Genomic DNA, 18,348 nt, shown 5'->3' on the forward strand with positions numbered 1-18,348 from the left:
AGCCATATCAGATGAAGCACGTGTTGTGGAAGAACATGTTGAGGTAGATGTCTCATCGGAAGCATGTGTTGAGGTAGCCGTCTCAGAGGAAGCACATGTTGGGGTAGGCGTCTCAGAGGAAGCACGTGTTGGGGTAGGTGTTTCAGAGGAAGCATGTCTTGAGGTAGCCATATCAGATGAAGCACGTGTTGTGGAAGAACATGTTGAGGTAGCTGTCTCAGAGGAAGCACGAATTGAGGTAACTGTCTCAGAGGAAGTATATTGAGGTAGCTGTCTCAAAAGAAGCATGTGCTGAGGTAGCTGCCTTAGAGGAAGCAAGTGTTGTGGAAGAACATGTTGAGGGAGCTGTCTCAGAGGAAGCATGTGCTGAGGTAGCTGCCTTAGAGGAAGCATGTGTTGTTGAAGAATTTGTTGAGGTAGCTGTCTCAGAGGAAGCATGTGTTGGGGTAGCCGTCTCAGAGGAAGCACATGTTGGGGTAGCTATCTCAGAGGAAGCATGTGTTGGGGTAGCTGTCTCAGAGGAAGCATGTGTTGTGGAAGAACATGTTGAGGTAGCTGTCTCAGAGTAAGCACGTGTTGAGGTACGTGTCTCAGAGGAAGCATCTGTTGAGGTAGGTGTCTCAGAGGAAGCATGTATTGGGGTAGCCATCTCAGAGGAAGTATGTATTGAGATACATATCTGAGGAAGCGCATGCTGAGGTAGCAGCCTTAGATGAAGCACGTGTTGGGGTAGCCGTCTCAGAGGAAGCACGTGTTGGGGTAGCTATCTCAGAGGAAGCACGTGTTGTGGAAGAACATGTTGAGGTAGCTGTCTCAGAGTAAGCACATGTTGAGGTACGTGTCTCAGAGGAAGCATGTGTTGAGGTAGGTGTCTCAGAGGAAGCATGTATTGGGGTAGCCATCTCAAAGGAAGTATGTATTGAGATACATATCTGAGGAAGCGCATGCTGAGGTAGCAGCCTTAGATGAAGCACGTGTTGGGGTAGCCGTCTCAGAGGAAGCACGTGTTGGGGTAGCTATCTCAGAGGAAGCACGTGTTGTGGAAGAACATGTTGAGGTAGCTGTCTCAGAGTAAGCACGTGTTGAGGTACGTGTCTCAGAGGTAGCATGTGTTGAGGTAGGTGTCTCAGAGGAAGCATGTATTGGGGTAGCCATCTCAAAGGAAGTATGTATTGAGATACATATCTGAGGAAGCGCGTGCTGAGGTAGCAGCCTTAGATGAAGCACGTGTTGGGGTAGCCGTCTCAGAGGAAGCACGTGTTGTGGAAGAACATGTTGAGGTAGCTGTCTCAGAGGAAACATGTGTTCAGATAGGTACCTCAGAGGAAGCATGTGTTGAGGTAGGTGTCTCAGAGGAAGTATGTGTTAAGGTAGGTGTCTAAGAGGAAGCATGTGTTGAGGTAGCTGTCTCAGAGGAAGCATGTATTGGGGTAGCCATCTCAGAGGAAGCATGTATTGAGGTAGCTGTCTCAGAGGAAGCACGTGCTGTGGAAGAACATGTTCAGGTAGCTGTGTCAGAGAAAGCATGTGCTGAGGTAGCTGTCTCAGAGGAAGCATGTGCTGAGGTAGCGGCCTTAAATGAAGCACGTGTTGTGGTAGCTGTCTCAGAGGAAGCACGTGTTGGGGTAGCTATCTCAGAGGAAGCACATGTTGGGGTAGCTGTCTCAGAGGAAGCACGTGCTGAGGTAGCAGCCTTAGATGAAGCACATGTTGGGGTAGCTGACTGAGAGGAACCATGTGTTGGGGTAGCCAACTCAGAGGAAGCACGTATTGTGGAAGAACATGTTGAGGTAGCCGTCTCAGGGCAAGCATGATTTGAGGTAGCTGTCTCAGAGGAAGCACATGCTGAGGTAGCTGCCTTAGAGGAAGCAGGTGTTGTGGAAGAACATGTTGAGGTAGATGTCTCATCGGAAGCACGTGTTGAGGTAGCCGTCTCAGAGAAAGCACATGTTGGGGTAGGCGTCTCAGAGGAAGCACATGTTGGGGTAGGTGTTTCAGAGGAAGCACGTCTTGAGGTAGCCATCTCAGAGGAAGCACGTCTTGAGGTAGCCATCTCAGAGGAAGCACATGTTGTGGAAGAACATGTTGGGGTAGCCATCCCAAAGGAAGCACGTGTTGGGGTAGCCATCTCAGAGGAATTACGTGTTGGGGTAGCCATCTCAGAGGAAGCATGTGCTGAGGTAGATGCCTTAGAGGAAGCACGTGTTGTGGAAGAACATGTTGAGATAGCTGTCTCAGAGAAAGCATGTGTTGGGGTAGCCATCTCAGAAGAAGCATGTGTTGGAGTAGCCATCTCAGAAGAAGCACGTGTTGAGGGAACTGTCTCAATGGGAAGTACGTGTTGGGGTAGCTGTCTCAGAGGAAGCATGTGCTGAGGTAGATGCCTTAGAGCAGGGGTGTCCAAACTGATCCATGAAGGGCCATGTGGCTGCAAGTTTTCATTCCAGCCATGCAGCAGCACACCTGATTTGGCTTATTCAATCAACTGACACACCCACCCTTTAATCAAGGGTGGGTGTGGCTGCAAGTATTTGACTGTGTGAAGACAGTTCAGTTGATTGAATGAGCCACGTCAGGTGTGCTGCTGCATGGCTGGAATGAAAACCTGCAGCCACATGGCCCTTCATGGATCAGTTTGGACACCCCTGCCTTAGAGGAAGCACGTATTGTGGAAGATCATGTTGAGATAGCTGTCTCAGAGGAAGCACATGTTGTGGAAGAACATTGAGATAGCTGTCTCAGAGGAAGCATGTGTTGGGGTAGCCATCTCAAAAGAAGTATGTATTGAGGTAACTGTCTCAGAAGAATCACGTGTTGAGCTATCTGTCTCAGAGGACACACGGGTTGAGGTAACTGTCTCAGAGGAAGTATGTTTTGAGGTAGCTGTCTCAGAGGAAGCATGTGTTGAGGTACCTGTCACAGAGGAAGCATGTGTTGAGGTAGCTATCTCAGAGGAAGCATGTGTTGAGGTAGCTGTCTCAGAGGAAGTACGTTTTGGGATAGGCGTCTCAGAGGAAGAACGTGTTGGGGTAGGCATCTCAGAGGAAGCACGTGTTGGGGTAGGTGTCTCAGAGGAGGCACGTGTTGGGGTAGGCATCTCAGAGGAAGCACGTGTGGGGTAGGCATCTCAGAGGAAGCACGTGTTGTGGAAGAACATGTTGGGATAGCCGTCCCAGAGGAAGCACGTGTTAGGGTAGCCGTCTCAGAGGAAGCACATGTTGGGGTAGCCATCTCAGAGGAAGCATGTGCTGAGGTAGATGCCTTAGAGGAAGCACGTGTTGTGGAAGAACATGTTGAGATAGCTGTCTCAGAGAAAGCATGTGTTGGGGTAGCCGTCTCAGAAGGAGCACGTGTTGGAGTAGCCGTCTCAGAATAAGCACGTGTTGAGGGAACTGTCTCAAAGGGAAGTACGTGTTGGGGTAGCCATCTCAGAGGAAGCATGTGCTGAGGTAGATGCCTTAGAGGAAGCACGTATTGTGGAAGATCATGTTGAGATAGCTGTCTCAGAGGAAGCACATGTTGTGGAAGAACATTGAGATAGCTGTCTCAGAGGAAGCATGTGTTGGGGTAGCCATCTCAAAAGAAGTATGTATTGAGGTAACTGTCTCAGAGGAATCACGTTTTGAGCTATCTGTCTCAGAGGACACACGGGTTGAGGTAACTGTCTCAGAGGAAGTATGTTTTGAGGTAGCTGTCTCAGAGGAAGCATGTGTTGAGGTACCTGTCACAGAGGAAGCATGTGTTGAGGTAGCTATCTCAGAGGAAGCACATATTGAGGTAGCTGTCTCAGAAGAAGTACGTTTTGGGGTAGGCGTCTCAGAGGAAGCACGTGTTGGGGCAGGCGTCTTAGAGGAAGCACGTATTGGGGTAGGCATTGCAGAGGAAGCACATGTTGGGGTAGGCGTCTCAGAGGAAGCATGTGTTGTGGAAGAACTTGTTGAGGTAGCCATCTCAGAGGAAGCACGTGTTGGGGTAGCCGTCTCAGATGAAGCACGTGTTGGGCTAGGCATCTCAGAGGAAGCATGTGTTGGGGTAGCCGTCTCAGAGGAAGCACACGTTGGGGTAGCCGACTCAGAGGAAGCACATATTGTGGTAGCCGACTCAGAGGAAGCACGTGTTGGGGTAGCTGACTCATAGGAAGCACCTGGTGGGGTAGCCGTCTCAGAGGAAGCACGTTTTGAGTTAGCCGACTCAAAAGAAGCATGTCTTGAGGTAGTCATCTCAGAGGAAGCATGTGTTGTGGAAGAACTTGTTGATGTAGCTGTCTCAGAGGAAGCACGTGTTGAGGTAGCTGCCTTAGAGGAAGCACGTGTTGAAGAACATGTTGGGTTAGCCGACTGAGAGGAACCACGTGTTGGGGTAGCCGACTCAGAGGAAGCACGTGTTGGGGTAGCCGTCTCAAAGGAAGCACGTGGTGGGGTCGCCGTCTCAGAGGAATCACGTGTTGGGGTAGCCATCTCAGAGGAAGCACGTGTTGGGGTAGCCGACTTAGAGGAAGCACGTCTTGAGGTAGCCAACTCAGAGGAAGCACGTCTTGAGGTAGCCGTCTCAGAGGAATAACTCTTCATAGGTGTAATAACATAAGTGATAACAGGAACTATCTTATCTTTCAGATGTTCCACAACATTAACAGTAACTATAAACGGTTAAAAGTGTGATATGTCGTGCTTTAATAAATTAAAAAATTCATTTGTAATTGAATTGTTCTGTTATAAGGAACTAACCATTTAGGACGTGGTGTTTTCAGAAATAATCAACACTGGGGCAGTAACATGAACTTTGTTTTGCGTCAGGCCACATCACACCACTCCACTGGTGATTATTTTCTTATAACAGTTCAACTATTTTATTCCTCACTTAGTTCACACACTCCCATAACCACAGGGGAATTAAAAAATCTCCAACTTGCCCTCTCACTGACCCGTCAACTCAAATACCCATCTCAAAACAGGTGAAATGACAGTGAAAAAATGGTATTATGATAACTTACTGCAGTATGTGTGTGTGTGTGTGTGTGTGTGTGAGTTAGCCATGCTTGACCCATCGTTCACTGACGCTTAGTGTAAACACCCAAACGAGGCAAATAGATAAGGGAAGTGTGTGTGTGTGTGTGTGTGTGTAGGTATACTCAGACAGCGAGGAGCTTGCAGTGTTTTGTGGAAGAGAGAACACGGATACAGAACGGGTTCCTGCTGACGATGTTATCTTATCACCAGGGAACATTCTCAGTGTGGCGTTTCACTCAGACTTTTCCAACGAGGAGCATTACTCTGGGTTTGAAGCACACTACAGTGCAGTGGGTAAAATACACACACACACACACACACACACCTTACAGGATTACACTATTGGGCCTCATATGTGAAACTTGATACAAACAAATTTATTCCTAAATCTTTCACAAGAGTATTTATCCCAGCAATATGATATCTTGCAGAAAATCCATTTAGTCCAGAAAACCGTTCGTATCTAACATTCACTCCTGAGTTAATTTAAATTTGCATGTAAGGAGACTCACTAACATGCACCTCGATGTATCAGCTTCAAATTGTATAATTGTGATTCGGATGTTTCATATCAATGCCTTAAAAGAAATAATCCGAAACCCAATCTGTAAATTAAGACAAGTAAATTCAATTAGGACAAAAGAAATGGCACCCTTATAAAAGGAATCATTGGTAGCCGAAGCTCTGCAGTGGCTGAGCTGCATTACTGGAGGGTTTAGTGTATGCCGTGCTTGAGCGCTCTTTCACCATACTCATGATTTCATCATGCCATCAGTCATTTTCCCATCCATTAGCTTTGCCTTATATGGAGTTTTGTGGGCGTCACAAAATGAAAATCAGTTGTGCCATCTGGCATTTATCAACTTCCTGTAAGGGTGCAGGCACTTGTGGATGCAGGCGCAGGGGAGAGCAGGAAGAAGCAAACTGCAGACTGAGCCAAAACAAAGAGCAGGAATCATAGTCAGAGTAACAGGCAGGGGTCAGTCGATCAGCAAACAGGATAACACAGAGCAAACAATAGAGCGAAGTCGGGGACGGAACATAGATAATGGTTGAAACACATGAAGTCAGGCAGAAAGTAAATGGCTCGGTAAAGTTAGGCACAGAAACACTAAATGATACTTTGCAACATGTGTGTGAGAGATGAGTTTAAGTAGGCGAGGTGATTGCTGAGGAACAAGAGACAGATGCAATCAGTAATCAGGTGACAGAGGGCGCTGTGACTCTTGGGTGTTGTAGTCCAGAGCAGCCATGTTTGGAGGCTGTTCCGAGCTTGCGTTTTCAATGCAGTTACTGACACTTCCAAAGAAAATCAGTGAAACTTTTAGAAGTATTACAGAAACTTTTAACTCAGATTGGCCAACAAGAGCAATTACACCCCGCTTTATTAATGATATATTAATTAATGACATTCTTTCTTTGTTGTTCACTTTTTCTGACTGTCCACAGATATTGATGAGTGTAGAGATGAAAATGATGAAGTCAGGGCCTGTGATCACTTTTGTCACAACTATATTGGCGGCTTCTACTGCTCCTGTCGATATGGACACCAGCTTCATTCTGACAACAGAACGTGCAAAGGTATAAACGATTTTCATTAACACCTTTAAACTGAAGTAAAAATGGTGGTGCAAAGGTTTAGAGGCAATCAGTGTATAAGACATCAGCCAATCATGCAGTAGGTCAAGGTCAAGGAAAAAATGTGATTTCTGTATCTTTGGTCTTCAAGACGTTGGCAGGAGTATTTTTAGCTTAACAGTCTCTAGATTTTATACAGAATGGTGCGTAAAACAAAAACACCCTGAGAGTGGAGGTTCTGGAGGCTTCAATAATGAGAGAGGTCAGAGGAAAATGGTGAAACTGGTTTGAGTTCATAGGAAGGCTACGATAACTCAAATAATCTCTCTTTACAACTGTGGTGAACAGAAAAGAATCTCCAAATGCACAACATGCCAAACCTTGAGGCAGATAGGCAGTAAGAGCAGAAAAACTCATTGAGTTCTGAAAGAGGAGGAATCTAAGGCTACACCAGGTACAGGTTCACTGAAAAATCCAAACTGATATAAAGTATAGCTCCAGTGGTGAGTGATTGTACATTCATTCAGAACACCTTAAACAATTTGCCACTGAATACCAACATCTTTGTCAATGGCTTAGAATTTTGCAGGTTTTATATATATATATATATATATATATATATATATATATATATATATATATATATATATATATATATATCCTTCTTTCTTTCCTGGATATTATTACCAAAAATTGAAATGTTTATGTTTGGCTTTGGAAGAACAAATCCTGTATGTGTTGAACGCAAATACTTTCAGAAATGTTAGTTGGCTTAGTTTGACCCTGCTGACATTTAAGATTAAGAAGACATGAGATCTAGTTGCTCCCACACAAAATAACAGGGTGTGTGATGCTGTTTGAACTTGTTTACCCTTTTCTTATTACTTGAGTGATTTAGATGATTGAGTATTTCAAACTGACACATGTATACAGGTCACAGCTTTTCATTATTTCAGTTATTTTAAATGTATATCTGAAGGAATGTACAATGGTTTGATTTAAATCTGAGGGATTAGCTAGCTGTGAACTTGGAGAGAGAGAGAGAGAGAGAGAGAGAGACTTTGGTTCAATATACACTTTATTGTTACAGACTCAAAGGTCCAAATAATACATATAAAATGGGATTAGTGGTTGGAAATTCCTAAATTCCTAAACAAGGTCAGCTTTAGGAAAGCACGTGTGGTAGAATGAGTGATAGAAATATTTCTAAATGTATGTGTGTGTTTGTGTGGGGGTTGATTGCGCGTCTGTTTTATGTCCACACTTTGGCCCAGTCACGCTGATCATATCTGAAAGATAAGTGACAAATATTTACATTCAAGCTGCCAGGGAAATCTGAGAAATGCCTGTGAACCTCAGTCACCCTATTAGCACTGGAGCAGGAGCAAGAAGGGGAATCTTGTGATTCAGGGTTGAGCCTTTTGCCAAAGAAATGTCATTTCTGAGTAAATATAAACTGATTCCAAATTAGAATCACTTAGATGGGTATAATACACATTCGCTGTAGCTCTGTTCTCTTCTTGCAACTAGTGAAGTGTTCCTGTGTGTTCGTCTCCTTGTCAAGGGCCAAAATCAAAGTTGTCACCTCATAACCATGGCCCTAAGGATAACCTCTGGACATACGAAGATGCAAAACTTCTGTCTTAAGGGCTGTCTAGCTATAGGGCCAGTGCTTTCTGATAGAGAATAAACGGAAAAACCCAAAGCTTGGTCTGACCAGCTTACAATTGCTGGTAGACCGTCTTTCGCACCTTGCTAATTATCTGAATTATCACTATAAATGCTACAGACAATAAAATATAACAATAAGGAAATCCATCCATCCATCCATTATCTGTAACCACTTATCCTGTGCAGGGTCATGGGCAAGCTGGAGCCTATCCCAGCTGACTATGGGCAAAAGGTGGGGTACACCCTGGACAAGTCACCAGATCATCACAGGGCTGACACATAGAGACAAACAACCATTTACACTCACACCTACAGTCAATTTAGAGCCACCAATTAACCTAACCTGCATGTCTTTGGACTGTGGGGGAAACCAGAGCACCTGGAGGAAACCCACACAGGCACAGGGAGAACATGCAAACTCCACACAGAAAGGCCCCTGTCATCCATTAGGCTCGAACGCAGAACCTTCTTGCTGTGAGACGACAGTGCTAACTACTACACCACTGTGCCGCCCCAATAAGAGAATCTCAAACATTAATTTGCTTGCAAATATGGCCAACCAGCTTAACCAGAACTGCTTCAGTCCTGTGTACAGGAATGCCTATAGAAGAACAGAAGCTGATCTGTTTGTGCACAGACAGAGAGATCACTGTCCAAAGTGGTTCATGGACAGCGCGGAGACAATCGCTTTGAACCATGATGCACTGGTGCAAGTCTAGCAACTGTTACCGCTGCTGTGTAAGACACTATAGCACATCTGGCAGACTTAGCAACCAGGGTGTTGTAGCTATTCTTGATTCTGGAAGAATTGACCTGTCAAACCAAACCTGCTGCCCCAGAAGCATGAGTCACCATGGCACAGCAGACCATGCCACACGAAATAATAGGCCAAGCCTCTGGGTGTGACCCCAGAACATTGGTATGTCCACAATAGCTCAGACACATTCTTATGCTTTGTTTGTGCTCCATTTGTGTCCAAGCAAGAGGAAAGATTTCTCAACATGGTGATTTACTATTGTGTTTCGATTAGTCTGTTCTCACTGTAGTCTCAGATTCCTGTTCTTGACTGACAGGACTGGCACTTGTTGTGGTCTTCTACTGTTGTAGCCCCTCTGCCTTAAGGTTCAGCCTTATTGTGCATTCTGGGATGCTTTTTCTTTTTCACTATGCTTGTAGAGAATGCAAAGTATTTGAGTTCCTATAGCCTTAGTGTCAGTTTGAACCAGTCTGTTTTCCATGAAAACTCCAGGAGATCAGCAGTTTCTGAAACCAGCCACTGACAACCACACACCAGTCAAAGTCATGTTATAATCTTGTGTGTGTGTGTGTTCAGTGGAATGTAGTGACAGCGTGTACACCGAAGGTTCTGGACTGATCACCAGTCCAGATTTTCCCAAGCCGTACCCTAAAAACTCGGAATGTCTCTACCGAATCAATCTGGAGAAAGGTTTCTCAGTCACTCTGGATTTCGATGAGACCTTTGATGTAGAAGATCACCCTGATATCACCTGCCCCTATGACCACATCAAGGTGAGTGACTTTTCAAAAGTATTTACAATCACAAGGCGTGTCTAAACGGTTTCGCAGCAAGACTCAGTTCTCTGCTGTTTTAGCTCTGGTACACAGTTGCGTTTGGTATAGAGCCAAGAAACAGTCAATATAATGGCTTGGGGTGGTGCCATTTTGTTGCCATGATAATGACGACGTGATGACTCCAGTTATTCTCAAAACTGCCATTTAAGGAATGAAACACTAGGGGGTGAGAGGTTATAGGAAAATAATCACACATCATTCATGTGAGATCAGGAAAGGGTGTGAGTTCCTATTCCCAGTCTTGGCCTGGATCCTGTTTATCCATGGCACCAAGATCTGTGAGGATGGCGGTGTCCCAGGTTGTATCCCTTGTGGTGGTCCTCTAGGAGAGAGGTACACCTTATGGTGGCCCTCTGGGAGACCACAATAGGAAAATAATTAAACATTAAAGAAACATTTCCTTACAGCAAGCTTCCCCATGTCAACAATTACACTTTTTTAAACACTTATTATTAGCTGTACATCATTGTTAGGATCCACATCTACAACTAATACAATATTGTAAAACTTTGAGCGGGTGGGTGGAGCACAGAAGTGCGGCAGGCCAGAACTGAGTTTCCAAAAACTCTTTATTGTCACACTTTTCAGCGTTTGCACTCTCCCAGACACTCAGACATGCGCACACACACATCAGTCGTCTGGTTGGGGAGAGAGCCCCCTTCCTCCACTCTCTCCCTCCTTATATAGGGTGCGGTCACTGGGGAAGGCACACAAACACAGGTTAATTGACATCAGGTGCAGTGATTCTGCCACTTACCTTCCCTGACTCCGCCCTCTGGTCACAGCCGGATGCTTGGCCATGCCCCCGCTGTCACATACCCCCACCGTCCGGCCTGCAGCCGACTCCCCCCCCCCCCCCCCCCCCCCCCCGACGGGAGAGGAAGTCCGCCATGACCATCTGCACCTTCGGCCTGTGGATCACCTTGAAATTAAAGGGCTGGAGTGCCAGATACCAACGGGTGATCCGCGCGTTGGCATCCTTCATGCATTGGAGCCACTGGAGGGGCACGTTGTCCAAACAGAGGGTGAAAGGGCGTCCCAGCAGGTAGTAGTGGAGGGCGAGGACCACCCACTTGATGGCTAGGCACCCCTTCTCTATTGTGCTGTAGCGCCCCTCATGCACTGACAGCTTCCTGCTGATGTACAGCACGGGGCGATCCTCCCCCTCCACCTCCTGGGACAAAACAGCCCCCAGTCCTCTGTCTGACGCATCCGTCTGCAACATAAAGGGGAGAGAAAAGTCAGGGGAGTGTAACAGTGGCCCCCCACACAGTGCAGCCTTCACCTCAGAGAAAGCCTGCTGGCATTGCTCCGTCCACTGGACCACCTTTTTAGTGAGATCAGTGAGCGGGCTGGTGACATCCGAATAATTAGGTATAAACCTACGATAGTAGCCAGCCAGCCCCAGGAACTGTCTCACCTCCTTTTTGGTCTTGGGCCTCGGGCAGGCCGCAATCACTGCTGTCTTATTAATTTGGGGACGAACCTGCTGAATGCCCAAGTGGAAGCCCAGATACCATACTTCCACCCGCCCAATCGCACACTTCTTCAGGTTGGCTGTGAGACCCACTCACCTCAGCGACCCAAGGACGGCTCTCAGGTGTTGCAGATGCCGCGGCCAGTCATTACTATAGATTATTATGTCGTCTAAGTATGCGGCCGCGTAGGTGGCTTGGGGGCGGAGGACCCTGTCCATAAGCCGCTAGAACGTAGCGGGCGCCCCAAAAAGCCCAAAAGGAAGTGTGACAAATTGGTGTAAGCCAAACGGTGTGGAAAAGGCTGTTTTTGCTCAGGATAGTGGAGTCAAGGGGATCTGCCAATAACCCTTTGTCAAATCCAGTGTCAAATAAAAGTGAGCCGTGTCTAGTCGATCCAGCAACTCGTCAATACGAAGCATTGGGTACGCATCGAATTTAGACACCGTGTTGACTTTTCTATAGTCCACACAGAACCGGACCAACCCATCGGCCTTGGGAACCAAGACCACTGGGCTGCTCCAGTCACTGTGGGACTCCTCGATGATGCCCATTTCGAGCATGGCCTTGAGTTCTTCCCGAACCACCTTTTCTTGTGTTCGGGTAGCCTGTAAGGGTGGCTGCGCACTACCACCCCCGGGGGCGTCTCAATGTGGTGTTCTATGAGGCAGGTGCGGCCGGGCAGGGGCGAGAACATGTCCGAAAATTCGGTCTGCAACTGGGCAACCTCCGTGAGTTGGGTCGGGGAGAGGTGGTCTCCACAGGGGACCAGAGAGGTAAGCGATGTCAATGTACCTTTTTGAACCTCCGGCCCCAGCTCCGCCTTCTCCGGAACCACCGACACCAATGCCACAGGGACCTCCTCGTTCCAGAGTTTGAGCAGATTGAGATGGTAAATCTGTAGTGCCCCACGCCTGTCTGTTCGCCTCACCTCATAGTCAACGTCCCCGACTCACTGTGTGACCTCAAAGGGTCCTTGCCACTTGGCGATCAATTTGGAGCTCGACGTGGGCAACAGTATGAGTACTTTATCTCCCGGTGCGAACTCCCTAAGGCACGTACCCCTGTCGCACAGGCGGATTTGCCGTTCTTGGGCCTGCTGCAAATTCTCCTGGGTTAGGTGTGTGAGTGTGTGGAGTTTTGCGTGCAGGTCAATAACATATTGGATTTCATTTTTGCTTGGTGAAGGTCCCTCCTCCCAATTTTCCTGCAGTACATCTAGGATGCCGCACGGCTTATGCCCATATAATAATTAGAACAGGGAGAACCCCGTGGAGGCTTGTGGGACCTCTCGCACTGCAAATAACAGGGGTTTGAGCCACTTATCCCAATTGCGTGCATCCTCGTGTACAAACTTTTTAATTATGTTCTTGAGGGTGCGATTGAACCGTTCGACTAAACCATCCATTTGTGGGTGATAAACGCTGGTGCGGCTCGGCTTAATTCCCAGTAGCCCATACAGTTCGCTCAGCATGTGTGACATAAATGAAGTGCCTTGATCAGTCAGAATCTCTTTGGGGATTCTGACTTGGGAGATAACGTGGAAGAGCGCCTCCACAATACTGCATGCTGAGATATTGCGAAGAGGCACTGCTTCCGGGTATCGCGTTGCATAGTCCACCAGAACTAAAATAAAGCGATACCCTCGTGTTGACCGATCTAATGGCCCGACGAGATCCATCCCAATTCTTTCGAACGGGGTCTTGATTAATGGTAGAGGGCGCAAAGGCGCTTTTGGAATGGCCGCTGGATTTACTAACTGGCATTCGCGGCATTCCGTACACCACCTACGGACATTGCCGCGAATCCCTGGCCAATAGAACCGGGCCATTATTTGGGCTAGTGTCTTATCCTGCCCCAAGTGTCCAGCCATGGGATTAAAGTGAGCAGCCTGGAATACCAATTCCCGGCGGCTCTTTGGGATCAAAAGTTGTGAGACCGTCTCCATAGGGCCCTGTCACACTACGACGTTCTCACCAGCATTCGAGTAACGTGTTGCGAAACGCAGAGGAACGTCGAGAACGTTAGAAAAAAGTTACAAGAAAGTTAGACGAGCGTCGGCAAACGTTGGGGAACGTCGAGGGACGTCGGCGAACGCTGAGGGTGAAAAATAGTTTTGGGTGTGCACAAAAATTCAGGACGTTCTATCAAAACGCTACTTACACGTTAGAGGAACGTTACACGAAAGTTTGCGGGCGTTACTCGAACGTTACTCGAAAGTCAGGACGTTCCCTGGACGCTAGGCGGACGCCGACCCATCAGGGTCGAGTGTCCAGCGCGTGCCTAGCGCTTGGGTAACGCTTGCCTAACGCCTGTGTAACGTCCATCGAACGTCTGTCCAGCGTGTCGCCAACGTTTTTCAGCGTTCGTCAGCGTTCGCCGAGCGTTCTTAACGCTCATGTAACGCTCTTTCAACATCTTTCTAACGTCTGTCAGCGTTCTGAATTTTTCCAGCGTCTGTGTAACGTCCAGAACATTACCTGGACGCAAGGCAGACGCTACCCAAATGCTATGATAACGCTATCAAAGCGCTGTGGACGCTATGAGAACGCTAGGTTTTGCTGCTATTTTGGACCACAAACGTCGCCTGACACTGAGGGAACGTTGGCTGAGCGTTACCCAAGCGTTACAAGAACGTTACAACATCGTTGACCTAGAAACTTAATTTGAAGAACGTCGACGTTCCCCGGCGTTTCTCAAATTTTTAAAAACGCAACCAAACGTCGAACAAAACGCTATAGTGTGACAGGGCCCTTAGTCTGAGTGTCCTGCGTCACTCGGTATAATCTATCCCTCATAATGGAGAAATAGGGGAAGGACAGGGTGGCATTTGGCTGGAGTGTATGACCATCGATTACTCTCGCTTGGTCAAATGCATGCCGCAGAGTCTCGTCTGGTGATTGCTCTAACGGGAAATCCGCGAGGGATTCCCCGAGAGAGGGAGGAGGAGCCTGCTGCTCCTCACTCTGACGCAGAGATGACGTAGATGGCTCTGTGATAGCTGCTCCCACCAATGCCACACTGGGACCTCCCCCTGTTAAACTACGGCAGGACCCACTCTTCACTAAATGAGTCATTAATTCCCGAAATCCCGGCCAATCAGTCCCCAAAATTATCGAGTGGGTAAGGCGAGGATTAACCGCCGCCTTTACACTAAATTTCTCCCCTCAAAATAGAATGTGGACCGACACTAAAGGGTAGTTGTGAACATCCCCGTGCACACACAACACCTTCACCAATTGTGCTCCCCCCAATGCCTCATCTTGCACCAAGCTTTGGTGGGTTGAGATCTGATTACAGCCAGAGTCCACCAAAGCCTGATACGTATCCCCTTGGACGCTCACCGGTATGCGATATGCTCTGGCCTGATCGAGGGCGGTTCCTGGCGCATCGGGGATCCGGACCACCGCGCCCACCTCCAATGCTGAGCACTGATGCTGGAGGTGCCCCGGCTCCCCACAGCGCCAGCAAACCGACCCGGGCTTTCTCTCTGCACCGGCGCTCTGGGTGGGGCTCACTCACCTGAGGGGGGAGAGAGACAGACACAGAAGCAGGAAATGGGAGGGCACCACGGGTGCGGCGGGCTGGCTGGGGTGGAGCCAGCCCCCGCCTCCGCGGTGGGGGAACGGGGCGAGGATGAGACACAGAAGGGGAGGGAGAGAGAGAGGAGAAGAGGAGATCTGCAATCCTGCTGTGGGAACAGCTGCCAAATGATCCTCCGCCAACTCGATGGCCTGATCCAGCTATGCCAGGCGATGGCACTGGACCCACTCCGCTGTTCCTTTGGGAAGTCGGATGATGAACTGCTCCAGTACCACCAGATCGATGATTCCCTCGGCGTCGCGGTTGTCAGCCCTCAGCCACTGCCGGCAGGCGTCCCGGAGTTGCTGGCCAAACGCGAATGGCCGGCCAACCTCCTCTAGGCATAGAGTGTGGAAGCGCTGGCATTGTTGTTCGGGAGTACACCCCACACGCTGGAGGACAGCCCGGCGCAGGTCTACATAGACCATCGTTGGTGGGGAGCTGTAGCGTGGCCAGCTGCGCCTCGCCCGTTAGCAGGGGGAGGAGGCGCGCTGCGTGCTGCTCCACTGGCCAGCCCCAGGCCTCTGCTGCTTGTTTGAATAGCATGAGGAAGGCCTCGGGGATGTCATGCGGGCCCATCTTTGTTAGGGTGAGGTGTGGTGGGCCCACGGCGGTGGAGGCGGTGGACCCCACCGACGCAAGGAGGTGCCGGAACGCCTGACGATCTTCCTGTTGCACCAGTACCAGGGCCTCGAACCGTTGCTCTTGCTCCTTTCAGAGGGCAACCAGTGCCTGGTGCTGGCTCTGTTGGGCCGTGGCGAGGGCGTGGATCAGGTCTGAGAAAGGGGGAGGACTCCATGGGGCTGTTCTCCTCTGTGCTCTGTCCCGGGTTTCAGCACCACTGTAAAACTTTGAGCGGGTGGGTGGAGCACAGAAGGACGGCAGGCCAGAACTGAGTTTCCAAAAACTCTTTTTTGTCACACTTTTCAGCGTTTACACTCTCCCAGACACTTAGACACACACACACACACACACACACACACACCAGTCATCTGGTTGGGGAGAGAGCCCCCTTCCTCCGCTCTCTCCCTCCTTATATAGGGCGCAGTCACTGGGGAAGACACACAAGCACAGGTTAATTGACATCAGGTGCAGTGATTCTGCCACTTACCTTCCCTGACTCCGCCCTCCGGTCACAGACCGCCGCTTGGCCACGCCCCACGCTATAATTTGATTATAGCTAGAACTACTGTCCAAGGTGCTCTCATAGAACATTCATCCATTATCTGTAGCCGCTTATCCTGTACAGGGTCACAGGCAAGCTGGAGCCTATTCCAGCTGACTATGGGTGAAAAGCAGGGTACACCCTGGAAAAGTTGCGAGGTCATCACAGGGCTGACACATGGACACAAACAACTATTCACACTCACTTTAGAGCCACCAGTTAACCTAACCTGCATGTCTTTGGACTGTGGGGGAAACCCACGCAGACATGGGGAGAACATGCAAACTCCACACAGAAAGGCCCTCATCGGCCGCTGGGCTTGAACCCAGGACCTTCTTGCTGTGAGGCAACATTGCTAAACACTACACCACTGTGCCACCCCGCTCATAGAACATTAATCAGCAAAATCTGACCAATCAATTTCAAGAATTCAACACTGTTAATAATATACATTTAATGGCTTTATTCTCATTGATGCTAGCAACAGGTTAATATTGTGCTATAAATAAATAAAGCATTCTGTCTTGAGTTATCCTAGAGTTAGGATTCTGGCAAGTTTCTGTAACCCCTTCTTTCCTCTGTGATGTTCAAATAAGATAAAGAAAAGAAAGATTTCTACATGGAGAGCCCTTTGAATGCCCAAAAATATCTAGAATGTGTGCAATGTGTCTCTGTCATGTATATATTATGAAATATGACTGCTTCCTCACTGTACTGTATTTAGATCAGTGGTGTATATCATGTATGTGGTCAGATATGAAATGCAATAAGACTTCTCCAACAGAGATGGCTCATTTGGATTCAGAAGCTCAGCTGATAGATCTGAAAAAACATCACACTGAGCAGTATTTAGGTTTCAGTGACAGAAAGAAGCTGTTATTTTACAAGTATTTAGGATGTGGCTTGATCTGACTCTGAATACATCTCTTCTATGAACATGGCTGTACCATGAGTTGGCCTAGTGGTTAGTGTGTCTGCCTCTAGACCAGGAGATCATGAGTTCATACCAAAGGCCATCATAAAAATGGTACCTACGGTACTGCCATCTCGTGAGGTGCTACAATACAGATATGAGTAGGGAGTCAAACTCTTGCGGTTACTAGAGAACCTGCCCCCCACTGTAACCACATCTGTGTAATAGGTGAGAGGCCAAGGGCTATAGAAACAGAGATTGGCACCACCCAATGCATTAAGTGCCTGGTTAGTACAGAGACAGGAGACTGCCTGGGAAGACCAGATCCTGGCACAAGAGGGGCTTTGACTTTAATTAGCATGGCCACTGATTTGGTTTCAATGTTGGGTGGGCAAAAAATCTGTATGAGAGTTAAATAAATGATCATCCAATCCTTAAGCATCTTGTTGAACCTGTTACGGCATCTGTCTTCACTTGCTTGGCAGGGTTTGGGATATTCCCAAATTCCGCCTCATTTATGTTATTACGTAGAGACTGAACACTCGACTGATCTCCAGCCTGTGGTTCAGACTCAGGAGTTAATACCTACAGTGGTGCTTGAAAGTTTGTGAACCCTTTAGAATTTTCTATATTTCTGCATAAATATGACCTAAAACATCATCAGATTTTCACACAAGTCCTAAAAGTAGATAAAGAGAACCCAGTTAAACAAATGAGACAAAAATATTATACTTGGTCATTTATTTATTGAGGAAAATGATCCAATGTTACATATCTGTGAGTGGCAAAAGTATGTGAACCTCTAGGATTAGCAGTTAATTTGAAGGTGAAATTAGAGTCAGGTGTTTCCAATCAATGGGATGACAATCAGGTGTGAGTGGGCACCCTGTTTTATTTAAAGAACAGGGATCTATCAAAGTCTGATCTTCACAACACATGTTTGTGGAAGTGTATCATGGCACGAACAAAGGAGATTTCTGAGGACCTCAGACAAAGCGTTGTTGATGCTCATCAGGTTGGAAAAGGTTACAAAACCATCTCTAAAGAGTTTGGACTCCACCAATCCACGGTCAGACAGATTGTGTACAAATGGAGGAAATTCAAGACCATTGTTACCCTCCCCAGGAGTGGTCGACCAACAAAGATCACTCCAAGAGCAAGGCATGTAATAGTCGGCGAGGTCACAAAGGACCCCAGGGTAACTTCTAAGCAACTGAAGGCCTCTCTCACATTGACTAATGTTAATGTTCATGAGTTCACCATCAGGAGAACACTGAACAACAATGGTGTGCATGGCAGGGTTGCAAGGAGAAAACCACTGCTCTCCAAAAAGAACATTGCTGCTCATCTGCAGTTTGCTAAAGA

The 18,348-nt window shown here is 47.8% G+C and overlaps 1 protein-coding gene across 1 annotated transcript in view; it reads left to right on the plus strand.

Moving 5' to 3' along the window:
* Positions 1-18,348, plus strand: part of masp1 (MBL associated serine protease 1) — a 37,772-nt gene that overhangs the window by 9,460 nt on the left and 9,964 nt on the right. Inside the window, exons 3-5 of the mRNA XM_060942178.1 lie at positions 5,123-5,300; positions 6,456-6,587; positions 9,589-9,785. Of these exons, the coding sequence (XP_060798161.1) occupies positions 5,123-5,300; positions 6,456-6,587; positions 9,589-9,785 (507 nt within the window). The remainder of the gene's footprint in view (positions 1-5,122; positions 5,301-6,455; positions 6,588-9,588; positions 9,786-18,348) is intronic.

This window comes from Neoarius graeffei, chromosome 16, assembly GCF_027579695.1.
Source record: "Neoarius graeffei isolate fNeoGra1 chromosome 16, fNeoGra1.pri, whole genome shotgun sequence".
NCBI classification, from domain to species: domain Eukaryota; kingdom Metazoa; phylum Chordata; class Actinopteri; order Siluriformes; family Ariidae; genus Neoarius; species Neoarius graeffei.